Here is a 27528-nt window from a genome sequence, read left to right on the forward strand (position 1 = left end):
ATGAGCAAGCCTTTTGAGACAGATTGATGACTGTGTAGTCAAATGACATCCTACACACAAAACCAGCATAGGAGTAATGGTTAGTCTCTTTGCATTAGAGCTCCAACGATTAGTTGATTGACAGAAAATTGACCGCCATATATTTTGATAATCAATTAATCTTTTTTTTATTTGTTTTTTATAACTACAAATGCCAAATATTAGAGAAGTTGCTGCTTCTCAAATTCAAATGTGAGGATTTGAAGCATTTCTGAGTCATACATGATACTGACTGGATCGGACAAAACAAGACATTTGAAGACCATGGCCTCTAATAATGTATAAAAATGTTCAGTACTATCTTATAGTTTACTTAATGATTCATTGGTGTAAAGAGAAAATAATTGGCAGGTTAATTGATAGTGAAGTACATTTGTAGTTGCAACCCTACAGCTGCCATGTGTAATGTGAATAGAGACAGGCTAACCCAGCTTGTCTCTTAGAAACTCATGCTTGTTTCTATAGACATACATTTATTGGCTGTGCGCATAGAAGAGTCCGCACATCTCCCCTGTAGTGTGCGCCTATAGCCTATGTGTCTGCTGCTGTGCCTAAGAGGGAGTTCATTGTCTTATTGTACCTAATTCACTGTAATATGGTTTTGTGTTTTCCTCTACAGCAAGAATTTAGTAAACAAGTCAGAAGTGACACCCTTAGTGAAGTGAGCAGACAGGAGGGGGTGTTTCTCTGGACCGGCAGCAGTTAAATGCATGTGCATCAGACACTTTCTCTGTGGCTCTCATTCACATGTCTTTATCAGAGGTCTGCAGCGCTAATCCTCTTAAATTCCAGTCAACAGAGGCGGAGCAAGCCTCTCGTTGCGTTTCTCAGTTTCCCTGTCGTTCATTTACTGCGTGAGGCGTTTGTACAGAGTGCATGGCCGACTACACTTCACCGAGATGTGTGGCGTTGCGTTTTCTTTAGAGTAGCTGCGTAAAAACGGTGCGTTTGAGAGGGAGCAGATGCGGCTCTTGCCATGACTTGTCCCGGGAAGCGGAGCTTTCAAGCGGCGTTGATCTTCCTGTCTGTCGCCCAGCTGACTGCAGGTACAGTAGGCAGCTCCCACTTTCTCAGTCTGCATTATGTTGATTAAATGTGTCCATCTGGTGAATTACACTTCACCATTGTGCTATTTTAGGTGAGTTATTAAACTGTCCACCACATAGGCTAACGCAGGTTTGCTGGGATAAATAGTTCACTGAGTTGACTTTTTAAATAGTACATGTTGTATTCTGAGAAAGCTCTTTGATTGGTTATGTGACCAAACATGACTTAATTTATGTGACTTTGAACCATTTTATATAAATACAAGTTTAATCTGGTAAATTCAAAGACTTTTAAAAAGCACATATACATTTTTATTAGGCTTATGTCCTTTACTTTAAAGCTCAAAATCTATTATCCAAAAAAGTACATAGCTGCCACCAACAATCAACCTGAGGGTTTGTTTTTAATCCGTTTTTTGTTAAATGTTTCATATCTAATTTCACCTGTCAAATATTTACCTACATTCATACTGCTTTCTTAGACATAAGGAGGTTTCCACAGTGATGTTGCATTTGATAGGATCAAATACATCATAAGTGTGTTGACAAAAGCTGCTGGGAACACAAATATCAGCTGTCACTCACATGTTACACCACAAGTACAATTAAGTACAGTATATATGGAGGATGACAGCACACTGCTGCACTCAGTATGCTGTTTGTCTTCCGCCTGGTTTGTCCTGGTGTGCCCTGATGAATGGGTGTGTGACTGAAAAGCTTAGTTTAAGACAGCACTGGGTGCACTGTGCTGACCCTTCTCCTTTTTATTGCAGGATAATGGTCTACTCTTAATATAAGTATTAACACTAACTTTGACCCATTTCAGAGTGAAACATGATGACTCAATGCACCCCAAAGACGGTTCTGTCAGTTAATAGGCATTTCTTGGTTTATCAGCAGTCAATTTATTGAGCACTTTCTCTTGTAAGATGTAATTGAACACACAAATTCAGCTAATCAGCAGAGTGCTTTCTCTGAGATGTGCTCATTCCAGGTAACAGGTTGTATGATGCATATTTATAATAGAGTTTCCAAATGAAGGATATTCTAGGTACTAGATGCAGTATAGAGCTGCATCTGGTCAATAAATTGATTTGTTGACAAGTATTAAATTAATTGGCAACTCCTTTGATGATGAATTCATTCTATTGAGTCATTTTATGAGAAGAACATTTCAAAATTGTCTTATTCCAGCTTCTTGGATGTGAATATTTTCTGGTTGCCTTAGTGCTTTGAAACAGTAAACTGAATATCTTTGGGTTATGGACCGTTGGTTGCAGAAAAAAACAAGACATTTAGGTTGCATCTTGGGCTTTGAGAAACAGTGATCTGCACCTTTTCACCATTTAGTTTTTTACTGCACTTTCTTTACTCACTCTCTCTTTCACTTTAAATACCCTTGTTTGTCTTTCATCTATCCAGGAAGTGCATTAATGCTGTGTTTGATTAAAAACACTCAAGTTGTACTTAGTGTATTAAAAGTTGTATTCAAGATGTGTTTAAATATAATGAAATTATACTATTGCTGTAAGCTTGGTTACTTTGCCAACCAAAATAGTGCACTTTTAATAAATGTACTAAAGTACAACAACTTAAGTTTCTCAAACATCTCACGTGTACTTGCATATACTTAGATTATACTCAATGACCACCACATTCCTATTAAGTAATCAAATACAAAGATACATTAAATACCCTCAGAAAAGCACCTATATGTAAAAATATACCTTTAATACACTTATTACACTGCCAATATACCTTCAGTGTAGAAAAATGTACTTTTTGACTTGGACGCACATACATATAAACATACATACATACATACAAACACACAAGGTGTATATTAGAGAAAGCAATTAGAGAAAGCAAAAACAAAAAAACAGAAACAGAGTTGTAAGTAACAGTAACATAATATGTCATTGATTTATAATGTGCCTACAGTATGTCGATAAAGGCTCAGAGCCAGAAATTGTCCAGATCCATTATTGATCACCTCTAGAAAAATGTTTTTCTAGAATTAATCTCTCTAAAGCTAAAAATTCTGATATTTGATTTATTTCTTATGTTCATCAAATATGCTACAGTAATAAACAATCTGCATTACTGTTTTATCTAATTGTAAGTTGGGCATTTCATTTAATAAATAGAAACAAGAGTTGAAATCAAATGGTATTGAGTATATTGCATTGCCAGAACAGATACATACATGTTCCTTCTTTAGTTTTACATTGAGGACAGTCAGTTCAATTATCTGGGAAACTTTATACATCTTTGAATGTAACCATGAATAAATTTAATAAATTTAAGATTAGCTTCCTTGATTTTGTTTGTTGTAAATGAAAAATGTATTCTTTGACACATTTTTAGGCAGGTACTTTAATCTAAAATCATCCCAAATCTTAAATAGAGTTAGGAAAGATGAAGACTTTTAGTTAAAATACTAATTGTAATTGAGGACATTTATATATCCTCTACTTCCGTTAATCTAAAACTGAATTTATTTTCTTTGAGGATGGACAACACTCCTAATTTGTAGATATTTAAAAAAAAAAAAAAAAAAAATCTGTGTTAGGTATACAGTCTTCTTACACCAGTAGACAATTTGAATTACATCTTTATATTAAACACATCTTTGAATTATTTTATACCATTGTTTGGCCATATGCATATATTGATTCATGTTAAGTGTATGTTCAGATCAGGATTCTAATAGATTGGCGAATATATGAAAGTACAGTTGGTAATTGTAAGTTAATATAGTATTTATGAACTAAAATTGTGTTGAAAAACTAAAACATTGATCCATATTGTTTCATATATCTTTCTGAAGTGCTTTCTAAATAAAAGAAAGCCAAAAATCATGGAATCAAAAGTTTGGCTTCCACTTGGACCTACAGGTAGTCCCATCTCCCCAACATCCATGACACTACATTTTTGTAATTGGGCTGACCAAAAGTAATACTTGAAGTTGGGAGACCAAGACATCCTGTGAACTCTGACTTCCTTATTGCTATTAAACTAATCTTTGTTTGTTTGTTTTTTGTATTGCATCGGGTACATTTTGAAATATATTTCTTCAGTGTTTAAAAAAATGCTGCAAATTAATAACATGGTAACATTTGAAAAAGAAAATTAAATCTTCAGGGAACATTTATTTTTATAACATTATTCTTCCCAACAGATAATGGTAGAGTGGACCATTTACACAAATCTATTTTTGTCTTATTTATTTAAAAATATATCCTGAATATTTCCCACATTGTATAAAAATGTGAATATATAAATATGATATATACATTTATGAATCTGTTATATATAGAATCATGTCATTTGCAAATAATGATATTTTATATTCATTATTATTAATCTCCAGCCCTTTAATGTTTGTATTGTCTTGTGCACTTGACACCAGTGGTTTGATCACCATTGCACAAAGCAAATGAACACCCTCATCTTGTCCCTCTAAAAAAATGTCACCATTTTCTGACATTTATGGATCAAATAACCAATTAAGTAATTGAGAAAATAATTGACTGATTAATTGATAATAAATAATAATCTTTCATTTCAGCCCTAACACAGTGCTGGGTTGCATTATGTGTCTCCATCTAATAGTGTAAATAGCAATATGATCTGTAAGTGGGACCTTTCATACCATTCATCATTCTTTTTGCTGATGGGGTAAAAATGTTCTACAAAAGACGAGCTAAATTCTGCTGCTTCAAATCTAACAGTCTGCCTGCCTCAGGTTGACTGTCCACAGCACTTACACTACTCTTATTCAGGTCTTCAGTGACATCCACTTAAACACAGACAGTGGCAGAATTGCAGTCTCGGTTTTACTGGATCTCAGTGCTGCATTCTATACAGTTGACCATAACGTATTACTAGAACAACTAGAAAACTGGGTGGGACTTTCTGACACAGTACTAAAGCACTACTTTGTGTCTATAGGTAATAACACATCTTAGTAAACATAAATTACATGCAGTGTTCCCTTCTTCTGTTCAATCTGCATGCTCCCACTATCTCTGATTATGGAAAGATGACACACAATTTTACACAACCATATCACCAGGGGACCATGGTCCATTACAAGCATTGAGTAAGTGCATTGCACAAATCAGTGATTTGGTGTACTGTACCAGAATTTTCTTCATTTAACCCTCCTGTTGTCCTCGAGTCAAGGAAGGAAGGGAGGAAGAAGGAAGGAAAGGATGAAGAAGGAAGGAAGGAGGGAGGGAGAGACGAAGGAAGGAAGGAAGGAAAGGAAGGAGGAAGGAAGGAAGGAAGGAAGGAAGGAAGGAAGGAAGGAAGGGAGGAAGGGAGGAAGAAGGAAGTAAAGGAGGAAGAAGGAAGGAAAGGAGGGAGGGAAGAAGGAAGGAAGGAGGGAAGGAAGACGGGAAGGAAGGAAGGGAGGAAAGGAAAGGAAAGAAGGAAGGGAGGAAGGAAAGGAAGGAAGGAAGGACGGAGGAAATAAGAAAGGAAGGTAGGAGGAAGGAAGGGAGAAAGGAAGGGAGGAAGGAAGGAAAGAAGGACAGAGTAAAGAAGGAAGGGAGTATGGTGGGGGGGGGGAGAAAGAGAGAAGGAGGAAGGAAGGGAGTATGGTGGGGGGGAGGAAAGAAAGAGGGATGGAGGGAGGGAGGGAGGGAGGGAGGGAGGAAAGAAGGAACAGTCAAAACAGACGGGGTCAATTTGACCCGGCAGAACTACAGGAAGGTTAAACAACAACAACAACACTGAAGTAAATGCCTTCTGAGTCAAAGAAGAAGAACTAAAAGTCAGTGTTCAGCTTTAGTAGGTAACATTAAAAACCTCAAGCCAAGCCAGAAATCCCATGGACTCATACTTGAATTTCAACAGCCACATTAAGACAATTACAAAGTCAGCCTACTATCACTTTAAGAATATAGGAATTATGTCTCAGCAGGATTTGGAAAAGCTTGTCCATGCATTTATCTTCAGTAGACTTGACTACTGTAAATGATGCAGCTGATTCAGTGCACTGCTGCTCGAGACCAAAAAAGTGGTTCACCTCACTCCAATTCTGAGGTTACACTGGCTTCCTGTCTGTCAAAACATATTTTTTAAAGTACTGTTGTTTGTTTATAAAGCACTGAATGGTTCATGGCCAAAATATATTTACTTTGCTACATTTTGAACCATCCAGACCTCGTGGATGATATGGGACAGGTCTGCTTTCAGTCCCAAGAGTAAAACCTAAATTAAATTCTAAACTAAATTATTTGAATCAAGGCTTAAGACTGTTCTGTTTTATAATGAAAATAAATCTGTTGTATGAAAATATGCAGAGGAGCAAAATGTTCAATTCCATAATTTGTATGAAGTCACATGTAAAGTGCCACACCAGATTGGACACTTGTTGTATGTCACAAAACGTGGTTACAGTGTAATACTGGACAGTGTGAGGCTCAGTCAGATTGTAGTGCAGCTTTTAAGAAAGACTCTAATCCCATCCAAGAATATCAAAGATCTACCTCTGCTATACTCACCATTCCTCACGGCTACTGAGAATTTTCAGCAGGGTAATAGAAACCATGTCAAGTCACTCTCACTGAGGCACTTGACCTGTGAGGCAGACACAGCACACTGCAGAGGTTAAATTTGTCTGTCAACAATCAACTATCTATGCAACTGATGATGTGGAGCAGTAAACACACTGCCATGTAATAGTTTGTGAATTTTATTTCATTTCTCTTACCACCATGAAATAACTTTGTAGACAGCATAATGTGATTATGGTGATTGCTATGTTTCAATGACATGACACCACTTTGAGCATACATGTGCTGTTCTGCAAACTGAATAGTTGGGTTGTGACCCCTGTTCCAAAAGAAAAGGGCCTTTTGTCTCTGGCATCCAACACATCCAAACAATGTAAAAAATCTGTAATAATATATTATTTCCCTGTTGCAATAAATGATCAGAGAAAATATTCAGATGTTTATACCATTATTCAGTTAGTCATTTGTTTTTTGTAAAAAAAAGCTTTTAAAAACTAGTATTAGTATACCTCAGTTACAGAGCAATATATTCAAACTTCATTTAATACTCATTGTCCTTGAGAAAGTTGTTGCCATGCAACTCCTGTGTAAGCTGTAAAAGATTATTCTTTTTCTCAAATTCCAGTCAGGCGTCCCTTGAGCTGGCCACATTGACAAAAGGCCTTATTTTACAATTGAGAGTCCTCCTAAACAGAGCTAAAACCTCCTAATATAATAGTTTCCTCTTTAAGACTGATGCACAAAACTGCTCTGAACAACCTTATTTTTTAGTAAGGAACCGAGAGAACTCTTGCTATGGATGATATTGTGTGTCATCAATTAACTAACTCACTCACAGTCATGGTTAATAGACTGATTTCAGTTGAATTATTAATTTCAATCACGTTACTTTTTATTGCACCAGATCTCAATAGAAGTTATACAAGGCAAGTAGATTGTATCTGGCACTGTCACCTGTGTTGATGCTGTGATATTTTATTCCCAGTTGAGCAAAAAATCTTTAAAAATGCTTTCAAAATATATATTTTATCTATAATTTAATTTCATACAGTAAAATGCAATAAACAGAAAATTCATATATGAAATGAATGTTTGTTGTGACCAAACTTTGTCTTTAAAACAGCACTGGTTCTCCTTGCAGGGTTTTTCATAGTACTAGACAGGTCAGCTGTCCCTGCTGTCTCAGCTGCTTCGGTCTCTTCTTGTAATCACATGCTGACTCCATGATGTTTAGATCAGGGCTCTGTGGAGGCCCTACCATCTGATGCAGGTTTCCTTGTTCTTCTTGTCACTGAAGATAGTTCTTTATGAGTGTGGCTGTATGTTTGGGGTCGTTGTCATGCTGCAGAATAATTTAGGACCCATCAGACGCCTCTGTGTTGGTATTGTATCATGCAAAAGAAACTAAACCTCTAGTGCCTAAAACTTCTGCAAAGTTGTGTATAACGTTTGGACACACCTTTCTATTCCCCTCAATGAGAAATTGTGTCTTTTGACTGGTATATTGTCATTGGTGATTATTAACTGATTAAACTGTTGCACTAACTGGGCTCTGAAGAGCACATAATTGGTTTCATGAATAATTCTGACACAAGGCTGAAATATTCAAAGTTCATCAGAGTTGTAAACAGCATTTTTTCAGGGTCAAAGTAGTGCAGAGTGTGGTAAACTCTCCTGGATTATAGGATTGTTTATTTGTTGTTGAGCAGATTGGACCCCTATTAACTCGCCCGCTCTCCAAGATATGCTTTTAAAAGTTCATAATCACTGTATTCTTACAAAACAGTGAAATAGTGAGGTTTAATAGATGCAGAAGCTGACTGGCTAAGTATAGATCTTAGTGACTTACTGCAGGAGTCTTCTGGACTACCTTTATCTCCAATCAATTTTAGGAGCTAGTTTTAGGAGTTTCCACTTATTGCCTTTGGATGTTTTGTGCACTAAATGTCTATTGATCTGTGGCTCAACAAGTTCCCTGTCTTCCTAAAAACTACCCAGCTGCTTTAGAAAAGTACCTGTGACAAAAGTGCCTGGGGGCAGAGTACCACAAAGAAAATCCAGTAGGAAAGTCAGAAAGCATTGAAAGATCCAGTTGAGTTGTTGTCAATATTTGCAATTGAGTATTTCAGAATGATTGATCTGTTTTCTCTTTTGATTATTCTCCTTGAATTTAATTGATTATTGTTAAGTGCCACATCAATGACAGCTGTACTTTTTATTTAAAATACATAACCAAAGCAGCCTGTCCTCACTAGTTTACAAATAAACTCTCATGATGTCTTGACTAGATATCCTACCACTGAGCCCATTCACTGGGTAATGCACATTAGATACAAACACCAGTTACGAAAGTAGGAGTCACTTGTGATGACAGGATGAACTTTGACCATCATCTCAAGAAAGTGTCCTAATGTTGTTTCCTCCAGTTGTGAAATGTACCATGTTCTTGTCTATCAAGATCTGCAAAATATTTACTCATGTTTTTTTCCTATTTGGAAAGAGTATTGAAATAGAATACATGTGCAGTGTACATGATTAAATGACTATACTTCTAGGCTTTGAAGGGTCAAAAAGGCCACTGCTCTACTAATAAAATCCTCACACAGTTCATAAATAACTCTGACTGTAGATTTTCTATAGTGGTTATCTGCAAGGTTCAAGATGACTCTTTAAGTACTGTGACCACAGTATGCTTTAATGTTCCACAAATTCAGGTTGAAATCAAAGAGAGTTTGTGGCTTCTGAATTCTCTATGTAAGACATTTAAACTGGACAGATGGTCAAGTGTTAAAGTTGTTCATACATTTTTTTTTATTATAAGCATTTTTCTATATTACCCCCCCCCCTCCCCATATAGTATGTCAGTGACATAATTAACAGTTCCCTTCATGACAGTCACCATTGGTGTGAATATGTTGGAAATTGGCTGAATGGGCTTCACATTTAATGATACAGACGACTGACAGATGTCAAAAGTCAACTGCATCCAGACTTTTTTTTTTAAAAAGATTTTGTTGGCATTGACGCCTTTATTTATCAGTAGACCGACAGGAAACATGGGAGAGGGAGGGGTGTGTGACATGTAGCAAAGGACCTCTGATTGGGATTCGAACCAAGGTCAGCCACGTATATAGCATGCGCTCTAACTACTCGACCACCTGCGTACCCCAGACTCTCTATTTTCATGTCAAGGTTGATATGAGCCATCTATGTCTTTATGTATGATGAAGCAATTTTCACCTATTTGTTGGTACTTGACAAAATATGATAAATAAAGAAAAGGTGCTGTGAACCTGGCAGCAGTACATCTGTGAAGAACTGACATGTTGTCACAGAGATGCTTTGCATCAGCAGTGAATTTTCCTGTCAAAAAATATTTTCGTTGGGGAATGTTATGACTAGACTGAGCTGGCATGCCAACCACTGCTATGTCAGTGAGGTTCATTACAATACAATGCTGTGTAGACTGTTGCTTATGCTATGGGTATCTTAGTTTATTTTTTTAATGGTGCTACCTTGTCTTTAATCAAATACAATACAATAACAAATATTATCATCATTTATGCCTGTGTTTTCCAGTGAGCCGGAAGTACAGCCTTGCTTATCAGTCACTCACAGTCTTATCAAACAAAGCATGACAGCAGCTCCAAGTAGAACACAAGATTATCTGGGTGTTAAACTAAGAGGCATTACTCTGGTTCCTCCACCTCCAACCATTTAAGAGCATGGACCTCCTTATATAACAGTCTGCTCCTAAAGAGTTGGCTATGAAAGTCTTTGAATGATACTGTTTGTTTAGTGTTACAAATAAATGAATTAACTTGTGTTGTGCTGGACCACAAATGACATAACAATATTAAGTAAAGCAATGTGTTTCAGGTCTGAAATGTGTGTGCCAGCTGTGCGCCAACCACACCTGTGAAACAGCGGCAGACGGTGCCTGCTGGAACTCTGTGATGCTGATCGATGGGAAAGAAGAGACTGTCAAGTCCTGCCTGTCGCCCTCCGAGATGAAGGGCCAGGTTTTCTGTTACAGCTCCCCTAATGTCTCCAAGAGGAACTGCTGCTTCACTGACTTCTGCAACAACAAGACTCTGCACTTAGATCCAGGTAGAGTCAATATGATTCTTTTTATTGTATTACCCCAACATGGGTTAATCACATGGCACTACTTTAAGTAAATCATATATCTAAGTGGTTTAAGATGAATAAACTTTCACCTAATGTTAACAAAACTAATTGCATCTTATTTTGGACAAAAAGCATAAAAGTTTACACTGAGAATGTGCTTTAGAAGAGTGGCATACCATGTGATTCCTTTGAGTAATTATAGATAAGTTGAACTGGATATCACATATTAATATTATTTAATCTAAAATAGCAACAAACATAGGAAATATTGGAAAATCAAGGCACTTACATTATTTAAGCAGTACATTTTAAATTTATTTTTCCCTTATTTGCTCTTATTTAAGTAATGTTTGGGTGATTATGCACAACGAGTTACAGATAATAGAAAAGTTTATTCCATGATTCTCATTATGTAAGGTATTCTCAGTGTTTTTCAAATGAACAAACTTCAGGTTCTTCATTTCATTTAGCTCTATTACAGTAACACTCTGTCGTCTTGTCTTTCAGAATTATTTCAGCATATTTACTATTATTCACAACCATGAAACAATCACATTCAGCTTGTATTTTCAAGAACTACAGACGCCCAATTTATAATTTCTGAGAGAGATCCTAAAATCTGGAATTAAATATCTATTAATTTTGTGAACTCGTCCCCAGACATTAAAGACAACATGACAACAATACTCTTAATGCCCTTCTATCTTGAACAATAATGTAGATTTTGGTTGAGTGCTAAAATACTGCTTGTAGTTATTTTGCTCCTGAAATATGATGTTGTTGTCTTTTAGCTCTTTGGCTCAGCCTGCACATCTTTTGTGGTTGGATGGATATTACCTTATATTGTAATCTGTTATAATTTTAGCTAACTATTATGTTCTATTTTATATTGTGCAAACAAGAAAACAAATGTTATCTTGGCAAATAGTCTGGTCTTGTTTTAGTTTAACTTTGGCTTAAGGTATTTTTTACATAATTCAGTAAAGCTGATTTTTTTTACACGCAGTAGGACAGACAAACCAGATTACGTAAAAAAGCATGAAAGAGACTGCTCAGACAGTCAAACACTGCTCAGTAGTTACAGTATGCAGTCAACAGCAACACTAGCTCAGTCACTGTGGGATTTCCCACTCATTCTGGCCCCGGCTAGATGAGGTGGATGCTGATCCTACTAGATCCTGTGACATAACAAAGCTGGCAGAGGCCAGGGGACGATGGTTAGTGATCCTCCCCTCCCTCTGCCTGTTTTATAAATACTTTGTCAGGCATGTAGTCTAAGTGCAAGTTAAATGCCTCTCCTTGGGTCTGCTGGGTGGAAGTTGGCCTTAAAGTGGAGGGGGATTACTTACACCTGTGGGTATACAACTGCAATGGAAAATGCTACACATAGCAAACATGCAGAGGTGGAAAGAGTACTGAAATATTCTACTCTCTAAAAGTACCACTACTTTGATGAAATTTTACTTGAGTACAAGTTAAATTACTGGTCTAAAAATATACTCAAGTAGGCTATATTCAAGATGGACAAAGTGATGGCCCATAAATCTCTAACTAGATGTTTTAATTAAAGGTAAAGGTATACATTTACAAATTCCACTTCAATGAGAAAATGGAGTATGTCAACACACGACATTTAAAACATTTATGGAGATGTGTCATTTTAGTGAAGACCATCCCATAAAACATTTTCAAACAACACAACCATTGAATTGAAAGTGGCATAAATTGTGGATTCTGTAAAATTCTGGATGCTCTAACACCCCTAAATTTGATCTCAGCACCCCTAAAAATAAATAATAAACCCTCCATAGTCTCTAAAAATTGTGTGGGAAACACTGAATTATTATTGTTTTTTGTTTTTTGCAGGGCATTGAATGTCAAATTCTCATTAAGAGCTGAGCCCCTCTAAAGGTCTGATCCTAGTCCTACAGTCATACTGCAAATCTATAAATCCATACGGGTCAAGGTCACAAGAGCAATAACTTTTCTTTAAATGACCCAAAGAAGACCAAACTGAAGTACCCCTAAAAAGGCTGTGCCCCTGTGCAATTAGCTCAATTCTCTCATTTCGACGCTGTCTTTTTCACGTGAACGCATCATGCTCAATGCCTGTACCTGCAGAATGAGACAGCTGCAGAGTGAGACAGATGAAGGCACGTCTATTTATTTTAGTGTGCGTCCATAAATATGTGAGTTTGTTGTGTTCTGTAAGAGTTTATACATTGCTACACTATGAGAGCTAGCTGGCACAGGCTGCAATCATTTATGAATGTTAAGTTAATGTATCATGCTAGTTAGTGACGCTGTACAATCCCCTTTGCTTTAAAAGAAAAAAAAATCGGCCAACATTTTTTTACTCAGTAACGGATATGATTTAAAATGAAGCGAAGTACAATACTACATACTTTAGTAAAAGTAAAATTACAGATATTTAAAACTACTTTAAAAAGTACAAGTACACAAAAAACTACTCAATTACAGTAACCCGAGTAAATGTAATTTGTTACTTTCCGCCTCTGCAAACATGGTTCATGTTTTACTACAATAAATAAATTAAAGTTTTGTATAAACAGTTTTTTGTGCATTTCTGACATATCCACTTTGAGTGCATCGTAACACTTTATGGGCTCATGTAAAATAGATCCATAAATTCTTGAAATACATAAGTCACTGCCACTTGGCAGAACCATAAGAAGCTGAAAATGACTCATAGTTGACATATTATGGCTTTGTAGCAGAATTGTCTGTTTACCTGTCCAATACACTGAGCAAAACTGACATTCATTTGGAGTTGTGTTTCTGACCATGTGATACATAAGCACAATATTCACATACCTCAGTTTTTGTCTCCATAAACACCTGAGGTTAATGTCTGTTTATTTAGCTGCTGAACGCTCATATGTTCATCAGCTGGGCACTAACTGTGTCTGTCTGCTGTGCTGGGCAGAGAGCATACAGTGAGTTTATCAGAGCTTTCTTGCTTAAAACATCTGCTTGCTGCTCCAGGAAAAGGGGTTGATGAGAATGGTGAGAGTGAACCAAATCAGTAGAGTTGCAGGTTGGAAAACATAAACAACATACTGAAAGACAGTTGAGAGGAACTGGAGAGTCAAAACTTCAATATGCATATTTTAGACAGGGAAAATACAAGTTTCCTACTCCTGCATTTTTATGCTATTGTGAATGTTTACTCCTGGTCACAGTGTGAAATAACCACTGTTGACTGTTGATACTGCAGCCCGAGGCTGTTGGCGGTGACTGTGAATTAGGACACCAGAATCAATCTGTCCCATTGCTCCACTAAATAATTGCATGTGTTATTTTAGTTTAGCAGTGCTTTTACTGTGACTTCTGTAATGGCTTGGACAGTGATACACTGCAGTTGGCTGTAGCTGTTAGGTTTTGTGTTGCTGAACCTGTATGTTGTCCTTTAGCACTTTGACAGGGATATCCACTGCTGCTGCCTTCTTCTTAATCTAATCTCTACGGTGGCCGACCGGGGCCAGCCGCTTCATTTGAGGGAGAACAGCTGCAAGTACAGAAACGATGCAAACTCCAAAACACAAACAAGAGTAAAATTTTGTAGTTGCATTTGTTTTGACTTTTGTTTGTGTTTTTGAGTTTGCATCAGTTCTGTACTTTCAGCTGCTCTCCCCCAAATGAAGCGGTTGGCCCCGGTCGGCCACCGTAAATCTGACTTCACAACACTTATTTAGCCTTTGTGTACAAAAATCCAAACAGATCATTAACAAACAGCTTAAAAGTAGAATGCAAGTTTGCTAAGAAACAGTTGCAGTTTGTGAAAGTGTCTTGCTACTGCAACAGAGGAGAGTAATGTCTTGTTTTGCATCATATTTGGTGGGCTCCTATTGGCAGGATATGTATTTAGGTAAAAGGCTAAAGATGTCTTAGGAAACTGTGATCTAGTTCAAGATGTGTTACTTTGTACATTGAGCCATCTGCAGATGTTGCATGTTTTGGTGAGGATATTTCTTGCTTTAGGGATTTTTGCAAAAATGTTACTACTAAAGGATAGATTCAGATGTTTTAAAAAATGTGTATTATTACATTATGAGTAACTGGTCTCCACAAACATTCAGCTAAAGCTCCTATGAGGTTTCATCACTCCCCAAACCTACCCTTTGCAAGTGCTTTAATGCTATTAAGTGTTCTTGGTGCAATATTTTGTCAGCATGTGTGGAAATCTCATATTATCATGGTGCCCACCAGCTCTGATTCTTTTGTTTGTGCCCAGGTCTCATCCAGATCTGTCCACCCACAGACAAAGTGAAAGTCAGCAATCGAAATGCCAGGTTATATTGTTTTGCCAAACCCATGGTGTATTCTAAGGTCTTACAAAGTGCCCGTTTCTGCTGCTCAGTGCATGTCATAGAGGTGGCACTTTCTTTTTCATGGTTCGAAGAAGATTGTACCTCTGTTTCTCTTTATTACTCTTGATTAATGATATTTATGGGCTGCGAAGAAAATTTCTGGCACATTAAAGGTAAAACACATTTGTTGGCAGGCATAACTTTGCATCTGCCAGATGTACAATTTCCAGTTTTAATTTTGTCAACTGGTTGATGTCTTAATTTTGGCTGAGCTTGTGTGATGTCAGGAAAGTGTTTTTTCTGCACTTCATTACATCAGGCAATCCTGTCTCCATATTTCAGCAGCACCTATACACCAATAATAATGCATGTGTATTGTCCACGAGACCATTTCAGTCCATTGCCATGTTTGGCCACTAGAGGATGCTCAATGACAATACTATAAATTTAAATGCACACGTCCTTTCATTTTGGTGACTCTTTGTTCTAAGAATTGAATAAGCAAATGGGTAAACAGAAATACACTGACAATATTGGTGAGACAAGTTTGGTGAATTCACATTGTCATATTGTATGTGTGTGTTTGTATGTGTGTGTGTGTTCTAACAGAGAGGCCTTTGGAAGATCCTGGCTGGAGCAGGCTGCAGCTCTCTGTGGTGATCCTCGTGCCCTCCTGCCTGCTGTGTATGGGGATCATACTGGGTGTGTTTGTTGTGCAGGGCCACCGTTGTGCCTATAGCAGAGCCCACAAGCAGGACCCAGAAGAGCCTCTGGATGATCAGATGCTCATGTCGCCTGACAAATGTCTCAAAGATCTGATTTATGACATGAGTACCTCGGGCTCAGGATCAGGTAAGCTGACTTAGTTGATATGATGATTCATGATGATGATTATTTGCTGTTCCATCCATTCTGGATGATGAATGAAGCAAGTAAAATCAGAAACTCGTCAGGCTGTATTGATGCAGATTTACGCTATATAGCACTCCATCATATTTTATTTGCAGGAGCATGAACCTCTGCTGCTCATGCTCTGGCTGATGGAAATCTTTCTTTTTTGTTTGTCTGTCAGGGTTGCCATTGCTGGTCCAGCGAACCATAGCTCGAACCATTGTCCTGCAGGAGACCATTGGGAAGGGTCGATTTGGAGAAGTGTGGCGGGGCAAGTGGCGAGGAGAGGATGTTGCTGTAAAGATCTTCTCCTCCAGGGACGAAAGGTCCTGGTTCCGTGAAGCAGAGATTTATCAGACAATCATGCTCAGACATGAAAATATCCTGGGCTTCATTGCTGCTGACAACAAAGGTGTGAGAACACTTTGGATTGGATATAAAATAAGTTATATAGGTATAATATCAAATATAGTTATAATTACAACTGTTCCAGCTGTAACTCTATTATTTGCTGTGTGCTGCAGATAATGGCTCTTGGACTCAGCTGTGGTTGGTGTCAGAGTATCATGAGCATGGCTCCCTGTTTGACTACCTGAACAGATACACAGTCTCTTTGGAAGGCATGATTGTTCTCGCTTTGTCCATAGCCAGCGGTCTGGCACATCTCCACATGGAAATCATTGGCACACAGGGTAAGGCTGTATTACTGAACAAGACCATGCATTTTAAGACAGTTACTTCATATTGCAGGAGTTGAAGGATCAGTAAACCCATTGTATACTAAAATCTCAATGTACATAACAGAAGAATTGTCTCACTACACTAATGGTTAGCCTATATATCTTCAAAATGGATGTTATCAGCTAATAGTCTTTACTTCATTTGTTGTTTAGTCTGTGAAGTGTCAGAAAATGTTCCAAGATGATGTCTTCTGAAGTCGTTTTGTTCGATCAACCCTCCAAAAACTTAAACCCTCACAAGAGGGTTAAGAAGTCATTTGTCAAACTAGAGAAGCTTGACAAATGACTTAAAAGATTAACTGGGAAATTTGTTTGTGATTCATTTCTGACTAATTGATTAATCTTCTTATTGTTTGAACATTACTGTAATAACACAGTATATCAGATATCAGTGATATGAAGTTTTATCAGTGTTTGTTGTATTACAGCTAGATGTACGTCAGAGCACCTCAAAACACTGGTGCATTTATTTGATGTAGTGATCCTACAAAACATTTCATATTTTCACTAAAAGATCAAAAATATTTTTTTAATTTTTTGGGGGGGCTTTTAACCTTCTTTGTGTCCTGCTTGTTTCTAGGGAAGCCTGCCATCGCTCACAGAGACCTGAAGTCTAAAAATGTCCTGGTGAAAAAGAGTGGCATGGCAGTTATCGCAGATTTGGGTTTGGCTGTCAAACATGACTCCACCACAAACACCATAGACATACCGTCTAACCACAGAGTGGGAACCAAGAGGTTGGATTTACGTCAGAGTGCAACACACAAACATAAACACACAAAGCAGAAAGTCCACCTGACAGGAACTGAAACTGGTAGTGACTGTAAGCCAGTTCCAGTTTATTTGATATGCTAGACTTCCCCTTGAAATTACTTTGAATCAACATTTTTTAAACAAACTAAATGTTTGAAACAACTTGGAGTGAGTTGTCTTACTACACACTATTTTCATTGTTAAACCCCTATAATCAAGAACACAGGGTTTTCACTGTGCTGTGGCAATTCAGTCCCAGTAGTGATACCTAAAATAATATGTGTTTGTTAATAGACTAAACTTTAGACATTTCCATGGTGCTATCAAAAGATCTGAAGAGTCAAACTCTGAAGTACAGCATACAGTATCCCTTGGACTGAAATCATCAGTGAATGCCTTAGTTCTGCTTTTAGAGGAGAACTCTTAGTTCTTAACAAAAAATAATGTTTGTTCAGATTGATGAACTAACCTTGTTTTTTCAGTAGTTGTTATAGATTAAGAAAATATTCCAAGAAGCGCAGCACCTTTTTATTTTAATTGGCCTTAATCATTTTGTCCTCTGCAGGTACATGGCCCCAGAAATCCTGGATGAGACAATCAATATAAACAGCTTTGAGTCATTCAAGCGGGCGGATATCTACTCGCTAGGCCTGGTGTTTTGGGAACTGTCCCGGAGATGCTCCATTAGGGGTACCTTAAATGATGCGCTCACACACACAAGCACACAGACGCTCATTTATTGCTATTCATAGAAATGTTCAATACGCAAGTCTTCTGCAAAACTGCTCTGTGGCACTAATGGTACATACATGAGCACTGATGAATCTGTAATAATCCCAATATTGTTTTGTGTGCCTCGCAATGTTTTTTGCATACAGGTGTTTTGTTTCAAAGTACTCATCGCATATCTTGTGCATCATTAAAAACATGATAAACAAAATGTCCATCTTTGTCTTTTTCACAGGACTTCATGAAGATTACCAGCTGCCTTATTATGACCTGGTGCCTTCAGATCCGTCCATTGAAGATATGAAGAAGGTGGTGTGTGAGCAGAAACTGAGACCCAACATTCCTAACCAGTGGCAGAGCTGTGAGGTGAGATGAGAAAGTCTCAGTATGTCTGATGTATCATCACCATGTAAAGCAACTGATGTTATAATGCTAACTCCTCACTAGTGTGTGGAAAAGTCAGATTTAAAAAAAACCCAGACATAACATGCTAGATGCTTAAAGGAACATTTTATATTTTTAACAGCACGTTTATCTTCCTGGTTTGTGCTGAACTGAAACAACTGAACTTCCTACTCAACTGAAAACAGAAACTGCCATTTGAAGTGTGATGTAGTGTGTTGGCTGAGGAAAAAATGAACTAGATGATAATAATCTCTGAAAATGAACTGAACGAAACAATTCTATTTGCAGTGACTCATTTCCTTCCCTATTCTGTAGTTTTGGCCATCATTTCTCTCAGTACTGACACTTACCATGATCATTGGATATGAAAGTAATTAATTTGGGAACTTTGTAACCTCAAGTCCAATGAGGCAAGGATCACAAATGGCCAGATGATCAGACAGGCTGTACAGAACAGTTTAAACTAATTTTCTAAACTACTTTAATTGGAGTTAAAACCAGAAAGTAAACACATCTGAAATATAGGTGTTAATCCCTCATTGTATGGGAAAACTGTGAAATGTGTGCAATAACTTAAGTAAGTTAAGTAAGGTAGGTCTTGGTGAAACCAGGATATCTTCCTACATGCAGATTTTTGCTTCCCAGCAACTCACAACACTGTAAAATGCTACCTTTAACAATATATTTTGCTTTACTGCATTTAGAAAAAGGTGCAGTGTTTCTGTGTTGCAAATCTAGTAGACAGTATAAAATGTTGTTTTGTAAAATGGCACCTGGACATGAAAGATGTGCATCAAAGGTTTCTTGAAGTTTGTTACTTATTTGATTGTCTGGCTGCTTGTGTTTCTTGCCTTGTCAGACTTCTCATTTCAAGCCATGAACAGGAAAAAAATGTGGCCCTCTGTTTCTGACACCTGTCATTTCACACTGCTTTTTAATCCAAAAACTTTACAGTAACTGAAGCTCTTTACGTTATTTAATGTGAGAACCTGAAACTTAAATCTGCTGTCTATATGTTTGGTGACACACTTTTATATAAGTTATTCTTTGCTGTCTTTGTTGACACATTAGGCTCTGCGTGTGATGGGAAAACTGATGAGAGAGTGCTGGTACGCCAACCCTGCTGCTCGACTCACTGCTCTGCGGGTCAAGAAAACTGTGTCTCAGCTGTCTGCCATCAAGGACGTCAAAGATTAAATTGATTTGTTGCCCTGTGGATGAGCACTGGTGCAACAAGACGAAATGGGAGCAAACAAGGGAGAACCTGCCTCTTGAACTGCCTGAGGCTGCCCTCTTCAGGAAACGACCACATCGTTGACAGTCAGAGAGCTTATTCAGGTTGTTGATGGTGCCAAAGTATTGTAGAGGGTGTCTGTGGCAGCTTGCATATAGACACCCACAGTGTATGTTGGTTATTTGAACCAACCATCTGATTTTTTGGTGGGAAGAGCCATATTAAATAAAACATGTTTTATTTTGCTACCTCGGACATTTAAGTGCCCAAAGCCTAAAAGTTGCACATTGTGATGTTTTCGTGCCATATCATGTAGCAAACACCATATTGTAGTGTGCTGACTGACAATCACAAAGGATACTGGAAAAGATACCATAACCTGTTTTTAAATGACATACAGACTGTATCTGATAATCTGTACTTCAAAGTGTTTTAAGTGCTTTTGCGTAGTTATTATTATACTATTGTAGATAAATGGTTTCTTAAAAGCTCTGTGAAAACAAAGGTTACTCCACTCAACAGGTGTACAGCTGTGCATTTAGCAACACAGCCTGGCTCTATATGACAGGGGGTCCATCGGTTGGTTGATCTGTTGGTCCAAATGCCTCGACAAGTATTTGATTTGAAGATCACAACTTTTGGTACAGAGTTTTGTGCCCAGTTGATGCTAATGAGAGATAAGTCTGACAAGCTAAGTTTTGGGATATCCTAACTTATCAGAGTAACCTTTTTGTTTTAGGTAACAGCTTTCCTGTTCTTCTGGCGCCACCCTCAGGCCAAATGTTGAATATTTTAACTGAAAAAATTGCAAATTTGTCAACTTGATTTTACAGCATCATGGGATCAGTTGAGTGTTTATAGATGTCTTAGTCTTCTTCTTTGTGTGAGGAGAAGTAAAGCTATGAACTACTGTAAATTGTGCACATATACATTTTTCAGTTGCTGCTTTCTGACAATTGAATGCTGTTGAATTGTTAACAATCAAAAGCTTATCCATGAATGTGAAACTGTTTGTTTTCCATTAATATTTTTATTCAAACTGAAACTGGAAACATAATTGTTACTTTAAATTCTACAACCTGAACTATCCCAACCATACATCAGTGAAACAACATGTTTAATTACACATCGTTAACATTGGGTCAAGGTGCTTTTTATAAATAGGGAAATTTAGCTAATTGTAAGAAAAAAAATCACATTTATTCCATCTTTATACAAATATATAAAGGTAAACAATACAAAGAACAGAGTGAAAGGCTGATGTACAAGCAAATGTAGCACAATAGGATATTGTGCATTGGTAAATCAGCAGGAGACATTTCACTTGGAGAGCACAGATTTTAGATAAGTGCAGATATGATGACAAGGGAAAGTGCACATAGCTACATCTCTACACCATGTGGACTTGTATTCACCCACATATGTGCAGATGTGCCTGTGTGTACATGTGAATGTGTTTCATATCATGTGAAGTGATTGATTGTGTATTTAAAAGGTGTGAATCTGATTAATCACTGTAGTGTTTGTGAAACTGGTGCTGTGGAAAAAACTTCCCCATGTTCCATGTCCATTGCTTTTTATTTCATGTCTAGCTGTACATATTCAGTTAAAGTTTACTTCTATTTTTTTGTTGCTAAGGCACGTGACATATTTCCATATAGCTTACTTGTATCACTGTTGATATCCTCCTGTTATGAAGGTGTCAGGATTACTGGATGACATATGTAGCGTCAGCAGTGTTGCCTCTTAAAAATAAGCTAATGTACAGGAGCCTGTTGCTATCCGGGCAATATATCAGTTCATGTTTTTTGTCAATGAAATGATTAGATGTCTTCAATCATTTAATCATGTATGTTGCAAAGAGTACAGACATATAAAATGCAGTATTACAGCATTGAGCTCTGCCTGTGTCCATTGGAAAAAATACTCACAATATATATTTTTTTATCTGATGTATGAATCTATGCTGACCAAGCTTATATTTTCTCCATTGTGTCGTATCTGCTTCTTAAAGAATCAGACCGGTGACCCAGAGAAGAATAAAGAATGATTATTAAAGAATCTAAAAAGACTTATTGGTCACTCCAGAGAGGAGTGGTCACCATGTGCAATTTATGTCTGCATTGTATGACAAAGCTGAATATTCACAAATGTGATGTTGCTTTCAGAAAACAAGATCCACTTTTGATTTTTAAACCATCCACTTACTTAGATCCATACATTTAATTAATGTAAAACGGTTTTCTGTGATTGCTCAGATGTGGATGTAATGCCATTGCATCTTTTCTTTTGCACTATTTATTCTGTATAGAAATACTGTAAGTGATATCAGTGGTTCAATAAACATTTTTTTATGAAGTTAAGTGTGTTTCCTTAATAAGTCAGTACAACATTTTTTCTTCTTTAGTATAAAGTGTGTCACATTACTACAGTAATCTCAGAGGCACTGATTGTGCAGAGTGGTGCAGATTATAGTAGGTCAGAATTTCCCGCAAATGATATTTGAAACAGGTCATTTTATCACCATCATCACACATTTATCTTAACTGACATGACTCATCTCTGCTTTCGCTCATACTGCTCTATTAGCTTACAGTGTTTGCGATCTAGATATGACCGTTAGACAGCGGAAACCGATCTGTAACTCTGAGGCCATCAGCACTTTGCAAATGAGTCAACGCCTCAACATTGTGCTGTGTGTTGCTGTCACCTAAGACAAGCTCACGCAGGAGGTTTTCTTGAACAAAAATGAAACTTTCCCACATTTTAATTTGAGCTTTTTGACAATTCAAGCTAGTTCAAACTTTAACAGAGATGCACATTCCTCACATATTACAGAAGCAAAGATGAAAGTGTGGCTATATGCTTTTTCTGTTGTTTTCATTACTTTTATCAAGCAGCAGGAGACAGCATGGACTGATAACAAAAGTGATGCTTTTAATGATTGAAAAATTAGGAATGTGGATTTGTAATGTCCTGGTGAAATGGGACATCTGAATTCCAGACAGTCTCGTGGTTGCTTGGCCAACAGTTCTGCTGAGGGTCAGTGGGGCAGAGGCGGATTGCTGTGAGGCAATCTGCTATTTCAGAAGTCTTTTAGCTGGGTTCATATATTGTAGAAATCACCCTCTGATTTTCTGGTCACAGTGTAAAAACCTTTGTGCAGATTAAACAAAATACCTTTTGAAAGCATGGGTGTGGTAGTGAGTTAAGGTTTGTCTACTGTGGTTAAGTTTTCTTTAACTCATTGGGAATTGTCTCTCTGACTGCTCTTTTGATCCAACCATGTCTGATGCCTTCGGTCCAATGACCCATGCTGTCTGCTCAGGGAGCGTGACATTGGCCTCGAGCTAAATCAGCCTTTTGTCTCCCTGCTTGGCAGAACACAGCACTCAGGCTCAGCCTGAAGCTTAGCCCATTGAGAAACTGAGAGTGAGAGAGGCTGGAAACAGGTGCTGATAAAGGGGTGAGGTGGCAGTTTCACATGCATTGCTGATTTCTGACAAACCATAAATCGAATTGCTAAGACTGCAAAAAAGTGAAGGGACTGTTTGAAGGGGGAATATTAAGAAAAGCTTAAACCTGCTTCTTCTTTCCCTTTTCTTTTCACATCAGCAGGTCAGCCATTCTCAAGAAAAAAAAGAAAAAGAAAAAAAAGTTAAATGAGGTGAACAGGAAAATAGGTACGCAAGGCTGTGTGATCTGCAGATGCAGGTCGACCACAACCATCACATGACATGGATTTCCGCTTTGACACATTTTGCTTTTAGCTGCACAGAAGGGGCAGGGCCACACATTTACTGAAGAGCTGCTGCAGCAGGACATGATGGTGCTTTGAGGACTACTCTACCATGCAGTCCATCATGAATTTCAATGGACTTCAGCGCCAGAGCAGCCAAGAAAATTACCCTCTGGATAATACTCAGAGGAAGAAAAGTTCTCTGTGGTACAGGCGATCACTGAGGGGAAACAGTGATCGACACCGGCAGAGCACAGGCACTCTGCCCAGAGCCAGCAAGGTGAGACAATAATTATAATATATAGTGTTAATGTATTGTGTAAACAACCACACTTGTGGAATTTAAATCAAATGCTGTCTTATGCAACACATAAAAACTTTGGTTTGGTTTTGGTTTGGGATTGCTTGATACTCAGCAGCAGTTTACCACCAACAGTGTATCCACAATACAGCAGCACCTTGTCAATAGCCAAAAGCCTTTTAACAATTTTAATCTTTTGAGCTAACACTATGGGATCAACATGCTCTCACACAACAACTAGAGTTGCCTGAGAGGTTTACAAGTCATATATCTATTATATTATTTTTAAGAGGAATTTGCATTTCTCTTTTTGCAGCCTATACAAACTCCCTCCAACTCACTGATTGACTACTCTGACCCACAGCGGTAAATATATCAGATTTGATGTGCAATTTATCATACAGCTATGCCATACAAAGATGTGAATACTACATTTTTTGCAGGGGATTTTTAATTGAAAGAATGCATAAAAATAAGATGCTAAAATATTTATTTTGTATCTCTTTTTGAACAGGATCACAATTTTACTGGAAAAGCAAGACAATGAATCATTTGGTTTTGAAATTCAGGTAGGTCCCCACATTTAATCAACATTAAGATACAGCACATTACAGCACACTCTGTATTTAAAAGCTATTTTGTTTGAAATAGTATTGTCTTGGCAGCTTTTGTAACAAAGGTGTGTCTTGTTGCAGACTTATGGCCTGCAGCTAAAGAACAGCTCTGACGTGGAAATGTGCACGTTTGTGTGCAAAGTGAAGGAGGACAGTGCTGCTGAGAGTGCTGGCCTGACCGCAGGTGAACCACCCACACACATCCTCCCTTTAAGCCCTTCACAGGCTTTCGTACATCTGTTGGACCTTATTTTACCTTTCTGGTGTACATAGACTAACAGATATATCACTTGCCACACCTAGCCCCATACGCAGACACACATTGATACACACTGAATTACAATGCAAAGCCATCATGTCCTCTCAAAAAGTTCCTTCTTTTGTGTCCTCATTTATTGTAGGAGATGTTATTGTCACTGTCAACGGGGTCAGCATCGAAGGTTCCTCTCATCAGCGTGTACTTGAGCTGATAAGAGAATCAACCAACAATCTAAAGTAAGTAATAGAAATGATAACTTCCTAAATTGTCATTCAAACACAATAAAGCACAATAGGGGGAAATCATCTACATGGAAATATTTACCAGCAAAAGCCTGCAGCATGGAGAGTATTTTCTGGCAAATGTTTAAGCAAGTATTTGTTTGTCATTGCAGGATGGAGACTGTATGTGGGAGTGTGGTGAAGTTGATTGAGTTGGAGAAGAGGATGAACCTGCTTAAGGTGCGTCTCTTCAACCCTACCCGTGTTTGTTGTTGACATACTGAAACTCTGTGCAGCCTATTAACAGTCACTGAAACCACACAAACCCAGCTGATAATAATGAAAGAGCAAAGGTCTTCATCATAGTTAATTACTGGTTGAACTCATTGTATGAGAGCTTACAACAGTAGCATTGTGTGATTTGCATTGAATCTTGTGTATATATTCTGCATGCTTAAACTGTGAGAATATTATGGGTGGTGTAACCGACATGTTTTTTGTTCATGCAGCATTCACTACGTGACAAATTGGTTGAGCTGCAAGCACTCACATTACAGGAACAACGTCTGATGAGAGGTGAGAAGTTTTTCTCAGCTGCCCGACCACAGGACTTCCTTTCTCACAGGCGCTGTCATATTTAAAAGCTACAATGTTTATGATCTGAATTGATGTGTAAACTTGTAAATTACATAAAGGAGTTCCCCTGAAAAACGATATGACAAGCTGCTGACATGTTTCCTGCTGCAAACTTCTCGTCAGCCGCAGCTTTTAACTGACACTGACCCTACATTGTTATCTTTCCAGGTAACTTGAATGACAGCAGCCTCCACCTCTCAGTGGACTCATTGGGAACTCTGAGCTCCCCCAAATGCCATGGCCTACGGCTTTCAAGTGACAGCAGTTACAGGAGCGTGATGACTGATGATAGTGACCATGCCAGTGTGTTTGGAGATCTGAGCTCACCCAGCCCCTGCAGTGCAGCAAGCACTACCGAAGATGGCTGCTTCTTCTCCTCCAGAGATTTTCCTTCACGGAGCCTCTCCAGCAGGATTTCATCAAGCTCCAGCCATCATCATCACACCCTCAGTCGCTCCCGCAGCTCCAGTTTGGCTGATAGCAGCAGCTCCCTCTCCCCAAGTTGGGATGAAACGAGGATCTCCTCCGTGTTTGGTACACTGCCCAGGAAAAGCAGGCGATCCAGTGTCCGAAAACACATTTTCAAGTTAATTCCTGGACTCCAGCGATCAGTTGAAGAGGAGGACATGGGAACAGACTCCTAGTGACTTGTTGTTATACATATTAAGTGTTGATAAGGTTTCTCATGTTCTGAACAAGTTGCAGAAAGAAAAAGACACTGTAATGAGGAGTTTCCCTCCCTTTAAGGTTGGGTTAATCCTTTAGAGAATAGATGAGATGGACAATTTGGTACTTGGTATATGTCAGTGTCAAGGTTTTCTCAAGAGGGTCTTGAGCCTTTAAAGTGAGCCTGCCTGGTTCAACATTTGGCTTGGACAGTCAGAGGCACAAAAGCATTATGAAAATGTAAAATGCTTTTCCTTTCAACAAGTGTTTGAATGAATGGCATGCATAACACGGTGTAATGTATGATAGATGAGATAATGTATCCTACTAGCTTGAATAAAAACTTTTTTTTTTCCTCATGCCAAATCACAGGATGTGATCAGCATTAACCTCTGCAGTCTGTACAGTAGCTGTATTCATGTAGCAATGTGAATTTTGAAATGAGACTGTTGTGAATCTTTGTTTTTTTAAAAGTCAGTTAAACATTTCATGAGCACTTCTGTCACATTCATGTGCATACAACCAAAACCAACATTCTATAGTAGTTCAGCTGAAAACAGGATGTGGGTAGGTGAGGTACTACTTTACTGCTTTCATTTCCAAAGTTATTTTCAGGCTGCATACAGTTTACTTTCAGGTGTTCAGAAACACTGAAACAGTTTCTCATATATAATGAATGTACTGTAATGTTTATATGTTCTATTTTCAATGGCAAAAAAATGCACTGCTGTATTTTTGACTCATGCTTTATGTTTTCAATCCAAGATGGTCTATGTGGAGGAGACTCTGCTGAACAATAAAATTATGAAGTTTTTGCAAACTTATCGCTGTATTGTTTATCAAATATAATAATACAAAATAATTCAAAAGTCATAATTTAAACAAGAAAGGTATGGAGGGAGCTACACTAAAGATTCATTTTACCCCTGATAACATTTTTGGAAGTACAGGAGTTTGAAACTTAAACAGAGTAGAAAACCCAGACATTTCCTGTAAAGAGTGTCACCTCCTTGGTTTCCTGATACTGCTTGACTCAGACAGACAGACAGACAGACAGACAGACAGACAGACAGACAGACAGACAGACAGACAGACTATAATGGTTTGTTAATCCATTGGATTAATTTTTTGATGCGCTTTAAAACTGAGAAAAACATTTTAGTGCATTTTTTGCATGATCTCCTACTTGGAATGAAAAATAAATTATAATAACACACCATAGACATTTAAAAAAAATATTAAGGAAAGTGCTAGTTTGAATATGTCTG

At 37.9% G+C, this 27528-nt stretch overlaps 2 protein-coding genes across 2 annotated transcripts; both read left to right on the plus strand.

The window, feature by feature from the left end:
* The first annotated feature begins 1015 nt into the window (after window positions 1–1015).
* LOC128367634 (activin receptor type-1C) lies at window positions 1016–19787 on the plus strand. Its single transcript, XM_053328248.1, has 9 exons — window positions 1016–1085; window positions 10490–10720; window positions 15682–15924; window positions 16145–16375; window positions 16488–16655; window positions 17284–17440; window positions 18022–18146; window positions 18421–18551; window positions 19662–19787. The coding sequence occupies exons 1-9, from the start codon at window positions 1016–1018 to the stop codon at window positions 19785–19787; spliced, it is 1482 nt and encodes a 493-aa protein (XP_053184223.1).
* A 3850-nt stretch (window positions 19788–23637) lies between these two features.
* On the plus strand, window positions 23638–27078 carry cytip (cytohesin 1 interacting protein). The gene is made up of 8 exons (XM_053328681.1): window positions 23638–23843; window positions 24181–24230; window positions 24379–24433; window positions 24560–24662; window positions 24880–24973; window positions 25132–25198; window positions 25468–25534; window positions 25763–27078. Exons 1-8 carry the CDS (start codon window positions 23676–23678, stop codon window positions 26236–26238), a joined length of 1080 nt encoding a protein of 359 aa, XP_053184656.1. The 5' UTR covers window positions 23638–23675; the 3' UTR covers window positions 26239–27078.
* The last annotated feature ends 450 nt before the right edge of the window (window positions 27079–27528 follow it).

Source organism: Scomber japonicus, chromosome 11, assembly GCF_027409825.1.
Source record: "Scomber japonicus isolate fScoJap1 chromosome 11, fScoJap1.pri, whole genome shotgun sequence".
NCBI classification, from domain to species: Eukaryota; Metazoa; Chordata; class Actinopteri; order Scombriformes; family Scombridae; genus Scomber; species Scomber japonicus.